The 23513-nt window shown below is 45.5% G+C and overlaps 2 protein-coding genes across 3 annotated transcripts in view; both read left to right on the forward strand.

Annotated features, from left to right (window-relative positions):
* Nucleotides 1-23513, forward strand: part of LOC139993754 (uncharacterized) — a 253487-nt gene that overhangs the window by 62372 nt on the left and 167602 nt on the right. The gene's annotated exons all lie outside the window — the stretch shown is intronic.
* On the forward strand, nt 6548-14077 carry LOC139993820 (uncharacterized). Its single transcript, XM_072015896.1, is given in 4 exon segments — nt 6548-6580; nt 7160-7291; nt 7293-7350; nt 13663-14077. Coding segments are annotated over 4 exon segments (351 nt in total). The 3' UTR covers nt 13791-14077.

Consider the following 23513-nt stretch of genomic DNA (forward strand, 5'->3'; position numbering starts at 1 on the left):
GGAAATGTTGCCAGCCGGTGGCTCACCGTTCCACTTTCTAACGATTTATCGAGCCGAGCAACGATTCTCGTAATAAGCCTGGCTCTTGGCTCGCCTTTAGCGGATCGATCGCGTAATTTCGCATTGTCGTTTCGTAGCCGTCGTCCTCCATTGGATTTTCACATCGATCTTGGGAAATGCGTATTTTCTTCTGCGTATGGACGCTACGTCGCAAAATCTAGTATCGATAGAGGCGTATCCATAACCGCGTCCTATCGAAATTCATCAAACCGCTACGGTCGGATCATCCTAAAATAAATCAATGTACAGGCGCAAGTTTTTACTTCGAAATTGATTACGCTTCTCGCTGCGTAAAAGTCTTGCAGCGTCTAGGAAACCAACGTTTCGCAAAGATTGTCGGTAAATCTTGCCAGCAGCACGAGGAATTTTTCCTTGCCGTATCATGCGCACCGACTAGCGCACACCTTCTCGCCCAGAGTATTAGTTACTGTCGCAGAAATTAACGACGAATATATATGTACATCGTATATCAAACACGGTGTCGCGAGACGAAGAAGACACGCAGCTATAACCGGGAATCTTTTGCTTTAATTATGATTAACTCGGTGTTAGATTAACAAGTAGCCTATCCATTCGATTCGCGGTACGGTCGTGAAACGTACATTATCTGTTCCACCCTGAATTAAGATTTCTTATCAGTGACTAGACACGTGCAAATATCGTGCATGTTCGGCGTACTCGATTAGATACGGTGCTTAGGTGTCTGTTGCAACTTCTGAGTAGGTACGCACGTACGATACGTTTAGTTAGAAACGCCTATGGAAACGCAACGAATTTCCGGCAAGAAAACATTTGGCTATCGACCGTTTTATCGAATAAAATTTTCCCGTTATTCTTTTCTTGTTACACGGTAGTGTCCAAATAATGGAAGTCACTGACCCATCGTTCGCCAGGCGGCGGGTTCGTGGATTAAAGCGACTGGACAGTTACTTGGCCAAGTTCAATTATACTTCATTACGTTCGATGGACGCTGCGGTCTTCATCAACGGGGCTTTATCGGGTCGTTAGCGACGTTGCGCTCGATGTCCCACACCGATTGAACGCGCGTCCCGTGGATCCCTTTAACGGTGCAACGTCGTTTTTACGGTACCCACGGGGCAACAACGTTTATCCAGTATGGGTCAATCGACGGATCCGAGACCAATCGCCTAAGTGCGTCCTTCCGCGGTTCTGATCTGGTAGTAATCGTCGATGGTTCAACTGGACAGTTAAACGTTGCTACAAGGAAGCTTCCTTCGATTAGTAATAATCGCGTGTATCGCTTGTTAACCGAGATGGTATTACGAACTCTGGCTCCATGAACATTCTTAAGTAATAACCACGTGCAAATGATGGCGAATCTTTTGATCCGAGCAATTTTGATAATTACGAATTTGTAATAGACTCGGATACGCTTTGACTTTCTCTTTGAATGTATTTCTTTTTATATATCTTTCATATATTGCATATATCTTTTAGTTTGCAAGCACATAGAATTACGTATCTATTATTGGTATTTAGAATATCGTCATTTTTTTAGCTTACTCGATCAATAATGTTTATTTGTATCTCCGTCGATTCCGTGGGTTTCCTAACGCCGATCTTTTTGTCGTTTAACGCGCCGTGTCATAAACTCACGATATACATACGCAGCTGGAGCCAACGGTTCAGAGGAATGGCAATTCCCGAGTCTAATATTCCGCGTATTAGATCTATTCTACTGGATCATTCGTGACCCAGTAGGTGGACGTAATGTAGAATTGAATTCGCTAAAAAGCCGAATAACGTAGAATACTGTCATCGGTGATTTGTGACAATTATTTCTAGAGAATTTCATGATTACATCTGGAACGCGCAACTTGTCACATGTTACGTAACGTAAAATGTCGCTGAAGTTGGAACCATTCGATCTTATATTTTCCAAAGCGACTCGAGCGTTAGAAAATATCGAAAAACTAAATCCGATAAAAAACTAAAACTAGCATCCGATTTGAATGTGTATTAATTGGCAATTACTCGAAGCTAGTAAATTTCAACAATAGCGTAATAAAAATCAGTCGATTCGAGATTCAGTTAAAAGTTATACGTCTTCGTGAGAACGAAATTGCAATATAAATATCTCACGGAAAGTTGCGGAGTCGTTGCTTATTTCCAAACGCTGTTCCATGTTAAATAGTTTTTCAATTTTATCAAACGTGTTTCTTCGCATGGACGATAACGATCGCGACGATGCTGCAACGCGAAATGAATCCTGGGAACGTTTAACACTAGGAAAGTGATCTATTTAGTTAACAATCGGCAGTATAATTCACTGAGAATATTTCTTGTACGATTTGGTAGAAACGCACCACTGATCGGTATACGAATCTCTGAGAAAGAAGATCGTTATTGAAAAAAAGTCGCATATCCAATAAACTCGATCGTCTCTTCCAATCAGATTAGATCGACGTCAGAAAGTTACAACAGAATTCCTCTCGTAAATTCCAATCGACGTATCACTCGCAAATCCCCAACGACACCTCTATTAACTCTACTTGCCGTATAATCGTACTTGACAACATCGCGGATCGTTCATCTCGTCTTCGATCTTCTCCAACAAATACAAATGGATCCAGGTAGGACTGAAATTCGCACCATACTCACGAACCTCGCTGTGATTCGCCTGCAAAGAAATCGCATCGAAGTAAGCTGCGCCTCTAAACTTGAGAAAAGTATGCTTTCTCGCAAAAGCGACTATCGAGATTCGAAGATATGGAAGCGCAACACGGACTTCGATGGATCTACTAAAAAATTTCAAACGTAAATCCTCTCTCGACAAGTACACGCACGAGCGCATACGAATACGCTGCAACACTTTGGAATACACGCGCTACGGAATACAATCGGAGCTTGCAGCAGAAGGAACAAATCTGATAACCCGTTCATCTTGCGTGCCGCAAAGCTCTTCTACATCGTGTCACGTTCGATCGAAGGAAACGTTCTGCAGTTATCTGCGAGCGATGGAGGGGGCGCGCGCCAGCACGAATAAGGTTGCAGGTGTCGGCAGTATCAGACGGCAGACCACATAGTTACGAAGCTCCATTAAAAGTCTAGGAAGATATTACGTCATCGAGCGGTAGGTCATCCTCCTATTATAGTGGAATTTCGCTGGCGAGATTGGTGGCAAGCTGAGATCCTAACCAGTCCTCCGTGACCGTTCACCGTGTTTATTAACCTCGGTCACTTTGTCACGGTCTCCACGTTGACGACCAATCTCGTCGTTCGTTTCTGCCTTCGTTTTTGCATCTAGAACCGTACGACTGTGTTGCACTCTATTGTGCCAACGTACCTCGACACATATACCGAGTAGCCGAGGTTGAGCAAGATCAACGCGCCTTGTACGTTGTGTAAATGTATAAGTAACGCGTATGCCATTCGTGAAATCGATATCTTACGTATCGGAAGTTGAATTTGCATCCGAGTAAGATGTCTGATTTTCAAGAAGACGGACGATTCTGATTTTGAATTTCGTAGAGCATCGCGTTAACGCGAGTGAAAGTTTCTCGGTGAAAATTCACTGTTCCCACTTTTCTCGGTGAAGCGTGACGATTTGAATTTTACCGCGTTGCGGAATTCCCGACGAAATGTTCCGGAAAGAGTTGGCGTTCCGTGTAAATCATGGTGGTCGGTTGCGTTTGCCAGTCATTGAAGGAGAAACCGAGGCAATAAGCGCGGTTCTGTCGATGCCGTTCCGCCGAGCACGGCTCAATGGTAGCCTTTTCCTTCCTGATGTTCCTGATATTTCTCGATAGGAAAATAGATATTATGGTATAAAAGCGAAAATTATATACAAGATACGCGTTCTAATTACGCTCTGTTACGTTTCTCGTATCAATTACCGTCTTGGAGCAGAGTATGCGAGTAATTAGAGATGCGATCTATGAGATGGTGTAATAAGGGATAGCTGATAAAGGAAATCAATTAGAAATGCCAAATAAATTTTATTTCGCGAAGTAATTGATTTCAGGTACCGGAATGAAATTCAATTCGAAGAATAGAAAGTTAATGATCTATAATCGATAATGTTGTTTTATCGATAGATCCGTTGAACGCAATCGACGATTAGGATTAGAAGAGAAAATTTATCGATTAAAAAGAAAAACGAAATAAAAGAAAAACGGTGATAGACGCGAGTAGAGAGAGTCGTGAAACTGTTACTCGCATCATTGATCGTTGCGATCTGTTAATAGTCAGAGAGGTAGTGAAACCCTCCTACCGCTTCGACTCCGAATCCCTGAATGTCGTGTTGCATCCCCGGCGTCCTTGAATCCTTTTTACTTCCAGGTTTCGGGCGTTCGCCCGGTCGTTCGCATTTCGCCGTCTCCACGTTCCTTCCGATCAGATAAAAATGTTATGCATTCAACGCATGCCTATCTGTCGGCCATGCCGGCGATGCTCTCGAGCACGGCGCGCCGCGACGCGACGTCGAGAGTGTGTTCCCGTAGGAATCCTCGATCGGTCCGCCGCGCCGCCGTTGTCGGAGCAAAAGAGTCTGACGGAAAAGGGAGGGAGGGAGGAAGGAAGGGTGAGAGAGCGCGATCGGCGCGTGTGTAACCGCGTATTCGCCCGTTGGAGGCAGCATCGGCGAGAGAGGCGACTTCTCGAGGTCGTCGATGGACCTCTCAGTCCTTCGGCGGACGATTTATCAGAGCCGAAAGATCAGGCCAGGTGAGCAACACACGCGCGATCATAGACACGAACACGTATCGCGTGGATAACGCTGTACTTCGTACACGATGGCTTAACAACGCAATTTATCAACGGCCGCTTTCATCCGGGCGATTCTACGTAGCAATTAACGTGTCCACTGCGGGAACATCGTATTTTAAAGGTTTACGGCCCTGACACGCCCATACAAAATTCACTAGCCTCACGCACCTTCTCCTCTGCACGCCATGATTTTTCTACTTTCGGCGAGATTTACGAGTGGACTACGCGCGATGACAGCGATCGCCCGATGTCCGGTGCGCGATCGACTCGATTCTACGCCCGATTCCGATTTTCAAACGATCGGTACGTCGGTGCTGGGTACACGCGCGCATATTTTCGACTACTCCTACGAAACGTTATCGTTCGACGGGGATTAGATAGCGTCGTCGTACGTAATCGGGTCGTGGTAGCGTTCCGAGCGATTCGCAGGCTGGATAGGGTGCGCGTTCGTCGATACGCGAGAATGTTATTCGAGGGGCGTTCCATTCTCTCTGGCTACGCAAGTGTACGTGATTTCGAAGTTCGAGTTTCATACTGCATGAGTTATCGTCGACGAAGGAACGTTGTTCGGTCGATTCGCTAAAAATTTTGAGGTATTGAGCGTACCGTGTTCATTTTCTTCTTAACGCTCTGTACAAATGGGAAATTGTTTAATCGACTCGAGCGGTATTTTTGTTTCTTCGAATTTAACAAATAAACCTCGTAATCGTACGCTGTGCAAGGTACGAAGCGGAAGATCTTCATTTTGTTTCATATAAAATACGGTTACTTTTCTAACAGAATAATTTGACCGTGGCTCAGCTTGTTCATTTATCGGAACGGATATAGTTGTATCGAATATCGCGATAATCGATTGCCTCGATTAAAACCACAACCCAGTCGATGAAAATGGAAATTGAATCGCAAATTATAAACGTTAGATAGCCTTGAGATCAGGCGCGTTAAAATTTACCTTTCGCGTATTCGCTTGATTACCCGAGGATAGAACTCGAAAAGAATTTTGTCGCTGCGCAGGAAAAACGTGCTTTCACCCGGTATCTCGTCGTGCAAACCACCGACGAGAGTTTCGCTGTCTATTGGCATCAGCAGATCAAAGCGGCACTTAAGGTTAATCGTGGAACGCTTTTTCGTGGCAATGGTGCCGGACGATGTTCGCCGATAACTCCGATGCCATTGAATCGAGCAAGGTCTGGTCTGGAGAGCTTGGATACTTGGCTTCGTGCCGGACTCCAAGCTCGATCCTTTCTTCCAGTTTAGGAACGCCGGCCATTAAGCGGTACGTGCGAGAGGAAACATACTTTAGACATTAACATCGCAGTCGTTCGACTACGCGCACTATTCTCCTAATGGCATGCTCGGTTTAAAAGACAATGTACAGGCCTCATCCGAGCGAAACTTTATCAATGACGTTCCTTCGAATAGAAAACTACTTTCCGCAATCTTTCAACGCGTTCGTCGTCCGCTCAATCGCTAAATTACAAGATTTATTTGATGGATGTTCTCGCGAAATCTAGGTTTCGCGAACGCTCAACATTTAGTTTAGCAGCGGCTGCTCTTTGCGTTTAGGGGTGTACGTTTGTCTGTACAGCGTCTCGGGAGTCTCAAAGTCCTCGTTGTTTCAGTTCTACGTGCGTATTTATGGAGTTCCTTATCGTGATCGAAAGGTAGATTCGTTTAAGTAAAGTTATCTAACGCGGCGTGTGATTAATTTTCTCTCATAGATGTTTAATATATCCTCGCGTCGTTTGCGATACTCGAAATGCATGTAAAGCAAGTTATTTTAAGAGCTGAGGTAAGCTTCGAGCAACGAACGAGTCAAATTTAAATAACTTTATAATTAATTTCTAGATGTATGGTCGATACCAGTTGTTTGTTTGGTCTCTTCGTATCTTCTACTTCGTTAAGATCCGATATCTTGAACAACCTACGATCAAAGGATCTCCTGCTCCGATCAGACACTCCGCTAATCTTCTCCGATAGTAACAAATTCGAAATCTCCGAAAATTATAATTAAACGCGGTCGTCGTTTACGATCGACAACTTGCGAAGCAGGAAAGATAAGAAACCTGTTTCGTCAAACCGAAACGATCTCCGGTGCCAGTTCCCGTTCGATTCTCGCATCGCGCGTCGTTCCGTTGCTCTGGTTTGACGAAAGCGAAGGGAGCGATTCGGCAAGAATGTTAACGAATCGCGGAATCCCGGAGGCAGATGGATAACGGGGTGGTGTTGGTCGTTCGGAGAGTCACAGATGGGCGCTGCCCTGGCCATCGGTGCGGCGCGGCGCGGCGTTCGAACGTAGACGGGGCGCGCGGTCCGTGGTCTGCGAAGTCGAAGGGTCATCGAACTCGTGTTCGAATGTTCGGCGAGAGAGCACCGGCTGCACAGGAGTACCGGGAACAGAGAACAAAGTACCAGGTATCCATTCACCGTACGAACCATCGAGCGTCGTCCGGGGGCCCCCTTACCCGATAAGGGCGATCAGCCCCCACCTTCGCCGAGGCCACGTTGCAGCCCGTGAGCGTCTCGTCCCACAAACGAGCAGACGGAAATCGCCAACTGGACGTTCTGGCTAATGATGCTGGCCGCTCTCTGCTTACGAGCCGTGGCTACGTAGTACGTATACGCCACTGGCCACGTTCTTCCCTATCCCTGCTTATCCCTTACTTTGTTTGTCGATCCCTTGCGTCCTCTTCGAGTCAACGACCCGAGTATCGGCTACTTTTCGTCGTAGCGATGCACGTTGGCACTGACGAGCCTCTCCAGCGGTCTCGTTGACGTTGCATCGCAACTTGCCGTACGTTTGACCCTTTAGTTCTTAACCCTCTTCTAGCTGGACGTTAGCATACGCGCTTATTAGGAACGCTCAGGTATCCGTATGCGTTTCGATAGAAACCGTAAAGTATCAGAGTGTAACGAAAGAATTCCTTGCGTTAACTAGCTTCGCGCGTAAAATAGAAGCGAAATAGTTGTTCGTTCGTTAAACGGAACGAGCGCGGGGCATCCGCCACACAGGAATGTTACTCTAGAAAAGAAATTCTAATTCAAAGCATCTAATTACCGTTCGCGTCAAAGGACACGTTGACACCGTCGTGTAGAGAGAAATCGGCGTCGGCTGCGTGGGATGAGCGAAAGTGTATGCATTTGGCAAAAAGGTCAATCGAATCGAAATCTTGCAACCGCGAACAAGCTACGACGAACCCGAGGCTTGGTAAAAATCAAACACGCTGCTTGTTCTCAACCCTCTTTTCATAACTCGCACGCAAATGTCGCGAAGGGAAATCGCAAACAAGCGGCGTATCTAGGCGAACAGTAGGCAGTACGAGCAAAGCGTATGGCGTGTTAACATAGGAAACGTCGAGGCTCGTCTCCAGGATACACCAGGAGGGAAGCGGTTTTCGCTTGGAAAGGGAGCAAAGGGGAGCGAAGGAAGGAAATCAGAAGCTGGACGTCGCGGCTAATGATGCTGCACGGCCGTCCAAGTAGTACAGTAGTAGACTCTATTCTTTATTCGTACTTTATTTGCTTGTGCTCTCCCACGTGCAGCCGCGATTCACTCGCGTGTCGTGGACGTCGCCCGTTAGCTCTTCCGTCGTGTAGCTTTTTGCCGGCCGGCCGCGCGGCTAATTTATGTACTTATGAGAGAGCGAAGGGAGAGAAAGAGACGAAATACCGTCCGACTGGGTTCTCGTGGTTGGCTAGCCGCTCGTTCGAATAACGACGGCCCGTTCGTCGCGTAATTTACGCGTTTTTGCCCGAGCGGAATGCGGTCCCGCCACACCGATAGACTGAATTTGTGGCTGTTTAAACGCAGCTCGCCTCCTCCCGTGACATAGTTCTTTCCACGGTCGAGAATCGACAGAGAAACTCGAATTCCCACGCAGCCACCGTGTTTCCAGTACTCGAGAATCCTATCGGCGGTCCCGACACCACCACCTGTGGAAAATAAAGTTATTATTTATGGGACACACGGCCGTTTAACGAGCCACGCGAATGTGTCCCAGTAATAGCGGTGCACGATATACATAATTAGCATAACCAGACGCCGGGAAACTTGGTTAGTTCGAAGGACGCGTAGCGAGCGTACCTGCGTGTCCGCCTCCGCGATAAAGCCTCGTCCGGAGGATCGCGCGCCGCGTCCTAGCGCGATATGGATCATTATGCCAGATCCGGTGATAGCGCTCGCTCGTACTTCCAGCTACTTAACGCCGGTGGACGAGTTTACACGGAAAATCTGGCCTCTGTCTGTTAGACTCTCCGTCTTACGCACGCGCCATCTTTTTCGTTAAATCTCTTGGTTGACGTAACTGCCGGGACGAGTATCGCGCTTCTGCAACACAAGTTTCGGACCTCCGCAAGGTCGGTGAGTCTTCAGATTCGATCGTGCTGTAATTTTAAACGATCGAGCGATCGAATCTCGAGGCAATTAAGCTTCGTAACCAACGGTAAATTCTTCGTTACTAACTACGAATTATACTATTCGTTCGATCGTATCCCAAAAGTAAGAAAAGTAAGAAAATTTTCGCGTTCCAATCGGGAAAAGGTTATCCTAAATCGTTTGATCGAAGCTCCGACTCACAGACGTCCATCTATCATTAACGAAACGCGTCTGTGGGTAAAACCGAGCACCGCCTATCGTAGTTTTTCATCGTAGAATATCATCTTGCATGCCTTTCATTCGTCAAAGGCTCGGTAAATAACCGTGGCCGGTAATTGCCAGTGGTCAGGACGTTTGCTCGTGTTATCGTCTGTTATCGATTGATAACACGTCGCCCGCCAGTAAGTAACTGTAACTTGATGGATTGTGCTTCATGGATCACGCGGTTTGCAACGCGATCGACCCCGGGCGATCTTGGACAGGATGTTCCCATGCCGGCTGTCGTTTCACCTGTTCCTTTTCGCTCGTTCGCGAAGAAATCAGCGTTAAGTTACGTGCATGCTTGAATACGCGACCTACGGACGCCGTGAACTGGGATACGGGTCTGCTTTGTAAAATATTAATCACGCGTGAAAATGGGTTTCACGGAAAATGTATAATTCCTTCGTGTTCTTGCATCTTGATCGTACTTGGTACATCTTTTCAGGCTAACGGTTAACGGGTATTTGTTTGCGATTAAGTTATGCGAATCACGGGTAATATAACTTTATAGGATGCAGGTAATGCTTGGTGCAGAAATTATAAAACGAATTAACAAAAACTTATATTACTAACGGCAAATTTACGAGCACGCACGCGTTTAATTTCCCACCGACCACCACCAAAGTATCGCGTCTCACTTTGCAACAGTATTCCATCAATCACACGCGCGAACGTACACGGTCTACGAGCCTTGTCCCGTTCCGCTGACGTCGAGTCTCAAAAATAGGTTTACAATGGTTTGATCGATTGCGACTTTTAGGCAGACACGTTATCTTATGGCATCTACTCGATCGGCTCGAGTGGATCGTTTTATGCAACAGAAATAGACGGTCGAGAAGGCCTATTATATCGTGACACGTTATGTATCATTCCAAGCGCTGCCCTGCCGTCAGAGGTCTGTTCAGGTCTCGTGGTAAAGAACGATGGGAAAACGTGTATGCTTGATACATGATCTTCCGATCGTGAATCCTCGATCCGTCGACAGGTTACTGGTCAGTAGTACGTCGCGCAGGATATCGACTGTGTCGAAGCTTGTCCGAGTAGTGTGATAAAAAAGCTTGTTAGCTTGCTCGTCCTTGTGGCTCAAATTGATTATACTTAGACGCGAACGCGTTTGGTATCTACGATACGCGTGTGTAGTTTTAAAACAGAAACCAGACGTCCAATACTTTTAAATTTTTCCGATCGGTTTCTTATCTATGCCACGCTGTATATTTCTATCGTTGCTCGCAAGTTCCGAACAATTCTCGTATTACGCCAATATCTTTAGAAGCTATCGAGAAATATAAATTTCACATCCTCGAACAAATCCACCTACCTCGTACTACTGCATTACTCACTGAAAAGACAATACCCGTCGAGAGCCTTCCACGAAGGTATTCAAACCCGTGTGGACGACTAAATTCTCTTATGGACAAGAGTCTCTGTATAAGAAAAGCGCAGCAGGCGGTCCGATTACAATAGCAGTTCCTGCTGGTGTCAAGTTGATTAGCCCGAGCCGTGAGTTTAGAGGCACGTGTCCTCTCCGGTGGTGACCGTTATGTGGACGTGACCTATGTCGTCGTCTATAGTGGAGCCTAGGATCAATGAGTGGTCGTTTCTTAGAAGTTAAGATTATGCCCATGGCTATGCACAATGTTCCACTCCTAACGGTCCGCCTGCGCACCAGTGACCTGAACACGAACCGCGCAAACTTCGCCCTGCCGCATTGTTCTTCGCCCAAGCCGACGGGTCTGGCTACCTGTTTCATTCTTTTAATTGTTCTCTAATAGACGTAATTCATCGACCGTTCTTTCGATAACGATAGATCGCAACTCGGAACGACCTGCGATCGTTCCCAGCAAATTATCCAAAGAATAGGATATTCCAAGTTTCTTTTCGACGATGATTTATCGAGTTCCAACGTTGCGTAAATATTTTGACGTTTCGATGGTTTTGTAAATGAAAGAACTTGCACGCGAGATAGTTCGATCCGCAGCAAAGAACGTCGTCCGTCTAGTAACGGAAAGAGAAGAAACGAGAATGGAATTGGAAATGCTCTATATTTATGTCCACGTCGCGTCGTCCATCTTCCAAAGAGACCATAGTTTAAATCGAAGACGACATCTCGGACAAGTCGTTTTAATTCCAACGTGTCGCGGGATTAGAAAAGTCCCGAGACAACTTGATCCCTGCATTCCCTCGTGCAGGGATGTTTTCGTCGTTTCTCTTTCGTCTCCCATCCGTTCAATCTGACACGAGCGAAGACGCAGGACGACGAGAATCGCGACGTCTTCGTCGTACGAATTCCTTGCTTGTCGCTCGTTCGCTTAATTTGGCCCGCTTGGTAAACGAACTCGGGCTGATCCGGCTTTCTTTCATGCCGAAGTGCTAGTTTGTGGCTTCTTAGACTCGCCGATTGAGATAAAACGATAAGTCGAAACGAAGTCTCGCGAGGCCATCTTCGTCCACGAAGGACGGGCTATTCGGGGTGAATAATCGTATTTGGCGTGGCCAAATCGTCGTGACCGACCGACAGTCTGTTAACAAGTTGCAGCTAATCCTCTCGTTCGAACGAAAATGCGAGGAATAAAATATCGTCCGGGTATGTGAGTTTGGCTGATGCGATTCGTGGCAATAATGCAACAAAGACGGACCGATGTTGTAATTGATAGAGAAGCGTTGTAAAATAGTCGCACATAGACAATGTCGTTGACACGTATCGCTATGGTTATCGCGAGAAAAGGAATTTCTCGAGACGCCTCTGTAAAATTCTGCTGTTCTCGTTGGATCTTCCAGGACCTACAGCGTCATCCGCAGACAGAAGAACTCAATCTCGCCGCGTCCAACGGCGCTCGAATGATACACGAAGTTTTCCATCGAAGTAATTCCGTTCATTACATCCACGGCGCTCATCACGCGCTGATGATGATACCCTATCCGGTCGGCGCGAGGAGCACGAGAGATAGTTAGCCGCTTGTAACGACGACGGGGTGATAAATTTTCGCGTGTCGGCTAACAAGACCGCTCCGGAACAGGCCTCGAAAATTGCATAGCCTTTCTTAGAAATTCACCGCGGGTCCTTGCCGCGGTTTAGCCTATAGCCGGCCTGTACAGATCCAGACGAAACCCACGTAGGCGTCTAGGGACAACGTCCTGGCTTTCAGGGTGCGTTCACCCGCTCGGCCGCTCGGCCGCTCGCCAACCTTTCATCCGAAATCCTTGAAAGGGGGGCTGGAGGAGCAGCCGGTGACAAGGGTACAGGATCTCTCTGTGTGTAGATCGCGGGGATCATTGCGAGAAGAGGGCATCGCGCCCACGTTCGACAAACCGGACCTGTCCGATGCTCTTCTTTTCTACACGCGTCTGCCCATGATGGCCGCGTTTCTCATTCGACGCTCTGGCTACCTGCTCCTTTTCACCGGCCCCTCGGCCCGATTAATAGCGAAACGAGCCGTTGCCCACTTTTCATCTCGATAAACGATCGTTAGCTTGCCACGTATTGTATCCTCTGTGGCGATGTCGGATCTCTCCGCTTGGCCGAGGTCGTAGATGTTAATGGTAGACTCATCGGACAGCCAGGCTGATCCTGTCGTCGGTACCAAGCTTTTGCCAGCTCTTGGTCCAAGAGAAATTCCTTTTCGTGGGAGCGCGTGCACGCACGCCCGAGTACTCGTAGGTGAGCGAGGCGACTGGTCGCGTATATGGACATACAGGGCAAGGCGAGCGCGATGCGGCACGCGTTGGCATTCTGAATCGCGCCGCTGTTTTCCGGTCTGCGCCTCCGCCGGTTCCGTTAGCCACGTTGTGCGATTGTGCTAATGGGTCAAATTGCGTCTGTCATCTAACGAGCCGCGAGCACGTGGGTGGCGTGCCAGGACTCTGGATCGAGACGTTAGTTCGACGTGCATGACGATCTCGTCTACATTTTTTCTAGTCGAATTTCGAATGAAGGAAAATCGCGAATCGCCTGGGTAGCCGAAGATATTACGCGATAACGATAAGATTTTGAAAACGTTCGCCGATCAAAGAGAAAAATTGTACGAGTTGCTCATCTTCTTATTACCTGCGAGTAATATTGTACTCCAATTATTGGATCTTATTTTCCAGTCGACGAGATTCCATCGATCCAAGGTTGTCTCTCGAATAAACCATCCCCTAGCTATAGCCGCAACGACTATAGCGATTGAAACTTACTCAATTGCGGGGAATTTTTTTGCGATCGTAGAACGGATCTGCGATTCTACGGTTCTCCTGACTCGAAAGGGAGAGAGACTGGGCTTCGTGCATCAAGATCGGATCGATTCTCAAGAACGAGAAAGTAATGGCCCATGAAAATTCACGAGCCACGCTGCACGGAGCGATAGGCTGCGTGGTAAGTGGCTAATCGTGATCATGAATAAACATTATCGTGGAAATTGTGACATCTACGCGATGATACTTGCAGTTACCTCATCCCCGTTCGCCTGTCTTTCTGTCCTTCTTTGCCATTCTTTCGAAACGCGTCGAGCTAGGTTAATTAATTCCAGCCGGAGTGTTAATAATTAAGCCACCGATGTAAACCGAGAGCAGTGCGAAATAATAGCACCTTTCCTCCTTCGGGAGAAGATAATGCGACATCTGTATACAATTTATACACCTGGGACAACGTTTTGAAGATTTGAATCTTTTTAAAGTTCTGTTTTAATATCCAATACGCGTTGAAAGCGTCGATCAGGAAGCTCGTTAGCGATCGTAAAAATGAACGTTTCGTATCGCAGTTGTTTATAAAAAATTTACAAAGGAATTTAGATACAACGCTGGATACAACTTCTTCTCTCGAACATTCTCAACGCACCTACTGTTTGTAATAAAAAAAAAAAAAAGAAAAGAAAAAAAGAAAAAAACGAAGAAAAGAAAGAGAAGGAAAAAGCGAGGGTAGTCACGGAGGAAACCGAAAGAAACGCAAAGGTCGGAGAGAAGCCGCGTAGCTATCCGCGTTCTTTATCCGGCCAGGTGAAATTCGACGGCGAAAAAGAGTGGTAACGCAGACGTGGAAGGTGCAGTCGCAGTGAAACGACCGGTAGGTAGGCTGTAAAAGGTAAACCCGTCGTACCGGCACCGTTCGTGGTCCGCGGGCATTCCAGGCGACGCCAACGTGCCCTCCTCCTCCTCCTCCTCCGCCTCCTCCACCTTGTCTTTCTTCTCCTTCTTCTTTTCTCTCTGGCTTGGCCACCTTCTTCGCTGCCCCTCCACGCCACCCCAACGAACCTCTCCCATCTTTGCCTCGCAATAATGCAACTGCATGCAGTTGCGTTATCGACAAACCATAGCTGGACTACTGTGCCGCAGGAGAGAGTAATACCACCGATACTGTTACGTAAAACTCTATAGAAATTTTAATTTTCACCGTCCGATGCGGACTTTTGCCCCTTTCACGATGGCCAACGCTCGTCGAGGGTTTCATCCGTGTTCAACCGAATCCGAACATGGTAGGACAAAGCGAGCTTCGACGTTTCGGCAACAATTCTCTTGAACCGATCAATATTTCAGGCGATACCGTACAAATTTCCGATTAAGCACGAGGTAAATTTGAAGAAAGTTACGGATAGGAAAGGTTTCGTGCCACATCTTCGACTAAACAACTGTTTCGCGTAAGGACGTCTCGTAAATCATTCGTAAGAACTCGTGATGAATTGGAAAATCTATGCAAATTTTAATAGCCTATAGTCACTGCTATGGAGTTAAACGAAAATTTATGTGAGTTGTTAATTAACCGTATGAATAAATGCAATTCGTTTGCGAATGTTGAAACGCAATCAGAATATTCTAGACGTACAAATGTAAATCCAGTAAATTACCAATTATCCGCCTTACTAGGTAAATGATTCATTGTTAGTCCAATTAACTAACGATGTAATAGTAGATAGCGTGTACAGCGAGGTAAACGTGTGCTCGTGTCATTAGTCGGACATTCAAAGCTCGTATCGTATAACGAATAAGTTAACGTCAAGCTTCGCGTACATATTTTTCAATTAAAACCTTTCGCAGCTTTCGTACCTTTTCAAAAACTAAATCTTCGTCGTTTTTAATAACCGCTTGCCGGTTAAAATCGACGTAACGAATATCTCAGGTTTCGTTTACCCGTGTACTACAATCAGAAACTTGGACAAAAATTCTAAGAAGGAATTTAAACGCTTAACAACGATAAAACCTACATATATCGCAGAATAAACATGAGATTTCATACTGGGAATATCCAGCGCCGTTTGTCGAGACTACAAAGAGTTTGTCACGACGATGAATTACAAAAGGCTCGATCACGGACGTACGAATGCTTTCGTGACCCACTGTATACAGGGTGGATTAGCAGCGTAACGCTGCTAGGACAGCAGAGATAAGTAGATTCGTTCAATTCCTTCGTAGACAGAACGTTCCGAGTTACCGGCAACTGATTTTCTACCACTACTTGCTATGCATTGAACGACGTCGTATACGACAGGGTGTCGTCCGATCGAGCTTCTGCCGCTGTTGCACATCCACCGTTCCATCCGTAGGAATTTAATTACATACGTGGTGCACGAGCAAAAGGGAAGCGCAGCGAATTAAGTTTTGCGCGCGAACGAATTAATATAGCGATATTGCCCGGCTGAAACAGACTAAAGCTTGTTAACCGTAATTAACACTTTTCCTACGAAAGGCTCACCGTGAATCCGTCAGTCTATCGCTAAAACCTTTTATTTCTCTCTTAAGAAAGAAGCAAGACTCTGTGGTTTTATAGCATTTGAATTTTATCGAACATACGTCCGTAAGGACGTTTCACGCGTACGATTTACCCGTTCATGAGAAATAACGTGGCTGAATTAGCGATAACAAGCGATAAGATTGTAAATAAAGATTTCCGAAGAGAGACAACGAAGGAAAATTATACACGACAAAGTGGAAATCGCTCGTGAGATTTGCCCGATGATACCGTTCTCGCTCTCTCGCGACGACGCGTTATTTGTCACCGGTGCAAATCGCGACGGCTCTCTCGCCGGCGGCGCGCGATCCTCGCAATAACCGACTCGGAGAAAAGAGTTTGGCGTATATCGTGACAGATTGTACGGGTAGGACGCGACTAATTGAGCCGTCTCGTCACCCCCTTCAACCCATTCCCTCCTTTTTTTCTCGCGTTCCTTCCACGAGCTTCGCCTTTCACGCTATTGATGACTGTTCGTTTAATCTCGTTCCATTCTGCGTCCCCGCATAAAGACCGCTCGTCCATCATAGCGAGATTATGATAGGAGGCTGCTTCAATGAAGACATTACGCGTACGATGGCTCGGGGATTCATCTTGGCTTATATACGAGCGAGCGCGATTGTGCCGACCAGAGTCGCCTTGAGACGCAATCTGCGAATCGGCCAGCGATTTTTTTCGCCAACGATGAATCGAACCGGCAGCCTGCGGCCTTTCGAATCGCCTCTGAAGAAAGATAAAGCGTTCTCAGGGGTGGAATTGCACGCGGTTTTCATCTTAAGGCCTCTAGATCGTTCCGAGTTTTGTTCGAGTTGCAGTTTTCTTTCGCAGCGCTGCAACCTTTCCAACGACCTTCTATTCGTGATATCTCGCTGTCCTAAGAGCAATGCAACTCGATGCTTTTTAAGCAGATGGAAGCTCGAAACTATGGACGCGCAGTAACGTGCACCTATATGTTGTTAGCGAGACTATTAATAATTTGATCGAGCCGATAGTACACGTTCGATCTGTCGTATAATTTCTTTTAACTTGCCGCGTACATACGTACCTGTATCGTATTACATCCTTCGTTTCTTCTAAACACATGTAAACGTCCGTTCCTTGATATCCCATACCTCCTGTATAATGTTCGATATTTCCATATTCCGTATGTCTCCCACGTTTTACAGAAGCATCCTTCAGAGATTTAACGCTTTATAACGTTGCATGTAAATTCATGAATCGAGATTCTAATCCTTACGACAGATCTCTACAGCGGACGTTTCTTCGGACAACGCCTCGATATATTGTACCTTCGTCTCTATATGTAAATTAGCTAGTTCTCCGTGGCGACGTACTTTCGATCTTCGTGTTCCGTAATTCCGACACTGTTTAACGATTTAATTGCTTCTAATAGAAAAGGAAGTAAGACATTTTGGACAGAAAAGGGTGGTGTACGTGACACACTTTCGCTCCGGACGATTTTATTAAATGCTACGCGTCTGAATCTACGCACGTTCCGTCGTTCGTTGTTATTCGTCTCGAGTATCTTTCGTAGAGACTAGCGCGAAACAAGGATGGAGATTTTTTCGAGATATCTTACGTCGATATCGATTAAAAAATATCTATAGTTATAGTTCGTTGACCTATTCGTACGTATTCTAAATCCCACGTTAATTCTTAGCCACGTCATCGATAGAAACATCTCCTTGGTAAAATCTGAGATCATCCAGAGCGACATACAAAAGAGAATTCCCCTTCGCGTACTATTTCAAAAACCTTTTCAATCTTTTCAGCTCTTTCAAATCGCTCTCACGAATCAAATAACGTTACGTCGAACGTTTCACCCCTTATGGTTCACGGAATGGCACCCGAACAATGTTGTTCCTTGCATCCTTACGATTCTTTGCTTATTTAAGCAACGACGAGAAAGGTATCAGGCTGTCTTTTGACAGCTATTCGTTCAGTTCAAGGCTGCCTATTGCGTCGTCTGACGAGCGATCGTATCTACGAAAGAAATTCGAAAGAAAGTGTTCCACTTGTCGATAATAATATCGATGAACGTTCGATCACCGTGTCTAGGTTGCATGGTAAATATAACCTGAATACGCAGGACTGGAGAAAGCCATAATAATATTGTCTTTCGTCGGCTGGCTATGCAACGAGGTGTCTTTAACTCGATCAACGACTGTCGATGAGCGTCGAAAGTAATCAAAGGAAACTTTACTACCGTCCCGGTATTTTACGGATCGGTTGAGAAGGAGATTCAGCGGTGTGAATTTTATGGACCTCGCGGGATCAACGCTTTGAATTGCTAAATTACCGCGTATTCGTGCGGTCTTCCTTGCCGGTTTTTTTCCCTACCAGACTTCGTAACGAAGAGATCCGAACGAATTATACGAATGGTCGACTGGTAACGATCGTTGGAATACGGACAAGAGATAGGAAATTCCAGTAGCATCGTAGGGGCGGAATATATTTTGGCAATTGTTACTCGAGACAGCGTGCTCGAGGTTCATCGTGTTTTTACAAACGATATAACGCGTTATTTTCTAATGTTTCTGGAATTGCCACCTCCTCCTCGTGATAAATAAGTAAAAGGAGACTAGAGTTTCCTGCGTCGGAAAGCTGCATTTGTCATAAAGAAATATAAAGTCTAATTAACGCTGCACTTGCCTTCAATTATTACACCATTCAGTGGTATTTTACATGAATTTAGACTTTGAAATATCGAGCGTACGAATGAATAATGCTTTGGAAAATAACTACTATGGTTAATACTTTAGGGACCTATGTAGGCTGATCGTGTAACAAAATATAGGGTTCTAACGAGACTTTAACGATGAGACTTCTGTTTACGAGCAGCCTAATGCTTTCTCTGTGTATCTTAATTACATAGATTTGGTAAGGAGCGCTAATAGTGGATTTTATTAGTAACGGTGTTAATGGATCGTAATTACAGACAACGATCATCTTGAATCTATCTTACGGTTAAATCTTATATTATTTACTGGGAACAATCAATTTGTAAATTAAAAAATCGACTACTAAAACTATTAGTTTCTGGACACACATTTATCTAGACTGCTTCATTTCTCTCCATCACGTGCTACTACCAACTCTAATTTCTATGCCATTATTCTTCGGTGCTGCTATTAATTTACTTACCCCGTTGAAGACCCGCGGTAATATACGCGATCCTCACAATTAATCGTAAATACAGTGTCAAATACGTATCTAATCGCTGGATGTAATCTCGAAATATCATCCTCGTCGAACGATAAGTATAAAATGTTGCTTTCGATATTATATTCTCTTCTCGCAAGGGTCTAAAGCGAAACATAAAAGTCGTATAGGAATAATAACTTTGATATTTCTCCTGTTTTTCCTTTTCTTTCTTTTTCTCTCACTCTCTCTCTCTCTCTCTCTTTTTTTTTTTTACATCGATAATAGCTTCGCGCTAAACTGTAAAATTTATTTCAGAGCGAGATTTTCGCTTCGTTCGTGCTCGTGTTCCCTGGCAAAGGTAATTTAGAAGCATCCGAAGAATTGTTGGCGCGGAGACGCGAAAAAGAAAGAAGACCGCGCGGAGGATCCACGGAATGGATGGCCGAAAACTATTCTACCGTGAGGGATGACAACTAGCCGAGCTTAGACGAAGGCTCAACAAGGGTGAAACGGCGAGAGGACGCTGCAGGGCGAAAGGGTAGGCGGATTATTTGCATTTTAATTTGCATATTAAAACACGGCTCGTCGATCAGGCGAGCAGGGCTGCGAAATATGATAGGTTGCTCTCCGTGGCCGTCGCATTAACGTTGTAAAGGTGAGTTACACGACCGCAAGGCAACCCGACGGCCATGAGATCGTTCACGCATGCCGATCTTGAAATATGCACCCGTGGACCAAGATTACCGGACCCCGATAGCTCCGTTGTCTCGATCGATCCACCAGCCTATCGCGTCCTTGCGATTCACTGTTTGCACAGAACCGAGGCAACGAGAAGGAGGATCGTGGATACCGAGGTTAGTCGAGTTTAGGTTTGCTCGTTACTCGCCATTTCGTCGATTTTTCCTCGAGATCGGGTACTATCGATCGAAGAAATCCAGAGTGGGTAGGAAAATCAGTCGGGGTGTTAAAGTATTTGTATCGTGGTAAACGGAATACGAGATTCGACGGATCCGTCGAAAGTTTCTCAACTCGAAGACCCATAGGTTAGCCGAGAGATTCAAGTTAATCGTATCGATTCTTTGGAGCAACTTTTTCTTATTTCGTCGATTGTTTGAGGAACGAGCGATAAAGAAAAGAGCCGGCTAAAAGTAGAAATAAAGTACAGGTTTCATGTAGATTTCACGGTAGGATGGACAATGGGAATAGTTCTGCGCGTCTTGATTAACTTTCGATTAGATTCCACTTTAGGTCTCCGTCATTATGTTTTTCGCTAAACAACAAATCGACGATAGCATCCAGCTGTTGGAAGACGAACGGTAGCCAGTTTGTCCGAGTTTCACGTTCACCGGCTGATATGTGCGGCGAATGGTAATTACAGAAATCCGTGTACTCATGTCCGGTACCTGTTGTCTCGCTTCTTTGATTAACTATTCTGAAACGTGAACGCACGTGTAACGCGCCAATTGAATTGTTCGTTCCGCTTTTATTCATCCTGCTTGGTCGTTGAACGATTGATTGCCCTCGTAAGTAATTAGAAATATGTTTCGCAATGGGAAACGGATGAAGCGAGTGCACGGACTGCGCGGATTAGAAGTGATAGATCGATCTGACGTGAAATTGAGTATTGATTACGGAGCGATAGCGAGTAAAGATGAAAATGAAATAAAGATTTTAAAGTCACGGTTGAAGACTGGAAAATTGACGTAATAATTAGTATTTCCTGTAGTAATAACGTTCGAATAGCTACGTTCACTTGTTCTAAACGACGAAGACATCTTAATTTCAAAAGTATCGAAAACTAAGAAACCATGATGTCAGTACTTGCACGGTCACGGTACTAAAACTTCGAAACGAGGCATATCGTTTATAGATTCGATTCGTTTTGTTAAAAAATGTAGAATATCGTCGGATTATCTGTATAAAACCGAACGAGCTTTTAAAATATGCTACGACGAAATGCGAAGAATCGATGAAAAGCGTATCGCGATCATCTCGAACGCCTCTTTCCACCGTACTACGCGACGTAAAATAAATCTCGTTCGGTAGCAGGAAAATAATCTACGGTGATCGCGTTACGCGGATCATGCCGCGTAATGAATTCTCAAAGGAAAAGTTTCACGGTACATCGCATAAATGTTTATACGAAGACTATAGACGTGACCGTTGTCCGTTTAATGATTTATCCAAAATTCAGTAACACGATACGGGTATTGGTTACCAATCATTGGCAGTGTTCGATCGATGGAACGAAAGGCTGGACAACAACGCGTATCTCATTGGACGCAGACTCAGAGACCACCGTAGAGTTCAGTCGGCATGGTCAAGGAAAACACCTCGGGATCCCTATAGTTGTTCGCTATTATCGTTGTTTCGAGCCGTTAATATTAATGGACATAAACGCGTATCGCTGCGCTGGTCGGTGGAAACGATCTGAAAGAGAAAGAGAAAGAGGGAGAAAGAACGATCGACAGAGAGAGAGAGAGAGAGAGAGAGAGAGAGATGGGCATTCGTGGCTCTCCCTGTTAGTTGTAATTGAACGGACGCAGCTGTGCGCTCTACGTGCTCGTAAAACATTAATGACCTATAGCCGCTGACGATCGTTTCACGTTATATTATTCCTCAAAGTCAGAGCCAGCCGGCGTGTTTATCTCTGCATTTTCAATTTTCTTGATCGTGGGTGAACCGGCTGCTGCGCGCACGGGATGAAAGCGTATGTAATGACGACAGTTGTATTCGAGAGATTGTGCTCTCGAGAAACGGGACTCTTGTTAAAACGCGTTGTATAGAACGAAGAGAGGAACTCCCCTGCGGGAATCGTGCGTCTGAAACGCTTTTGGTTTCCAGTTTTAACTGAGAACGATGGATCAAAGGAGATCTGCACTAGCTCGATAAATAACACGCGCAAGAGATTTTCACGACTCTGAATTGTCGGGTATAATGTTAGCTCGGAAGCGAAACTAACGAGCAATCGAATTTGCAGGTCCTTTTTTTTTTATCCATCTGATCTAAATTCAACCGAAATTAATTATGTTATTACTCGTCATCAAACATCAAAGAACGCGTCTATCGAACGACGATCGTCGTTAAAATGACGCGTCGTTTAATCAAAAGCCAGCAGCACTGCCAAAACGTGCTCTTCCTTTATTTATTCGGGCATTCCGTTTTACGCGAAACGAAGAATCCGCGTTCGTAGACACAGAAACCATCAGGAAGGGAGAAGATTATGCCTGTCAGGGATTTTCGAGCGTGACAGGATCCTGTTCCTCGTGGACTTTTTCGTTCGTATTCCTGGCATACGTGGCTTTCTACTTTCCTCGAAGCGTTTTTTACATTCGCCTAACCACACGTTTAAAAGCAACGATCGGTCGTGCGAACCCAAGAAACTCCCCCTCGTCGTTCTTCCACGAACAGGCAACCAGTCACTCTGTATAATGGGGTTAATAGACGAATCCTCGCCCATCGGCTACTCCTACCGATTTCGACGACCTAGACCTTCCCAAGACGTTGCTAATTTTCTTTTCTCGGAACGTTCAGGCTCCTTCACGATCCGCCGAAGAACTGTTCGTTAGCGGAATCTACTCGTTCATATTCTTCGACGATTTTGTTGCTTGATACGATCGTCGCGTAGAAAATCGTTGGAAGCTAGAGGCAAGCCGGACTGAACTGGATTTTCTGCCCGTTTTCGAGCTAATGTTCTCTACTGGGAATTTCGACGACATGGAGCATCCGACGCGGGTTAGGATCCGTAGGATTTTTCTCGAATGGACAACTCGCGAAGATTTTATCCGACGATTATTGGACGCAAATGGCGACGCGATTGTTACACGCAACGAGAATAAATTTTCAGAGATATTAGTCGGAATAGAATTTTCAATTTCCTTTCTACGAGCAGATCTCGAATTATATTACATTAAATCGTACGGACGAAACGTTATTGCCAAGCGTAACAAATGGTTTTGCTTCTGTCGCAAAAGAGTCACGCGCAAATGATATATCCTGGTTGGATGTACCATAAATCAACAGACATGCTCTATTATGATAGGAACGAAAGGCTAATGATACGTAATTGAAACCGGATATAGTAAAAAATTACTCTCTTCATCAGTAACGCTATTATTACGTATTTTTCACGGTTTTTCTAGTCCACGTACCTTTACAACATTATCTATTCAAAATTATCTCTAATTAACGTACAACTCTCAAAGCTAATCAGGTACGACTGTTCTCGACATGATTTATTTCTTT

Source organism: Bombus fervidus, chromosome 13 (genome assembly GCF_041682495.2).
Source record: "Bombus fervidus isolate BK054 chromosome 13, iyBomFerv1, whole genome shotgun sequence".
Taxonomy (NCBI): Eukaryota; Metazoa; Arthropoda; class Insecta; order Hymenoptera; family Apidae; genus Bombus; species Bombus fervidus.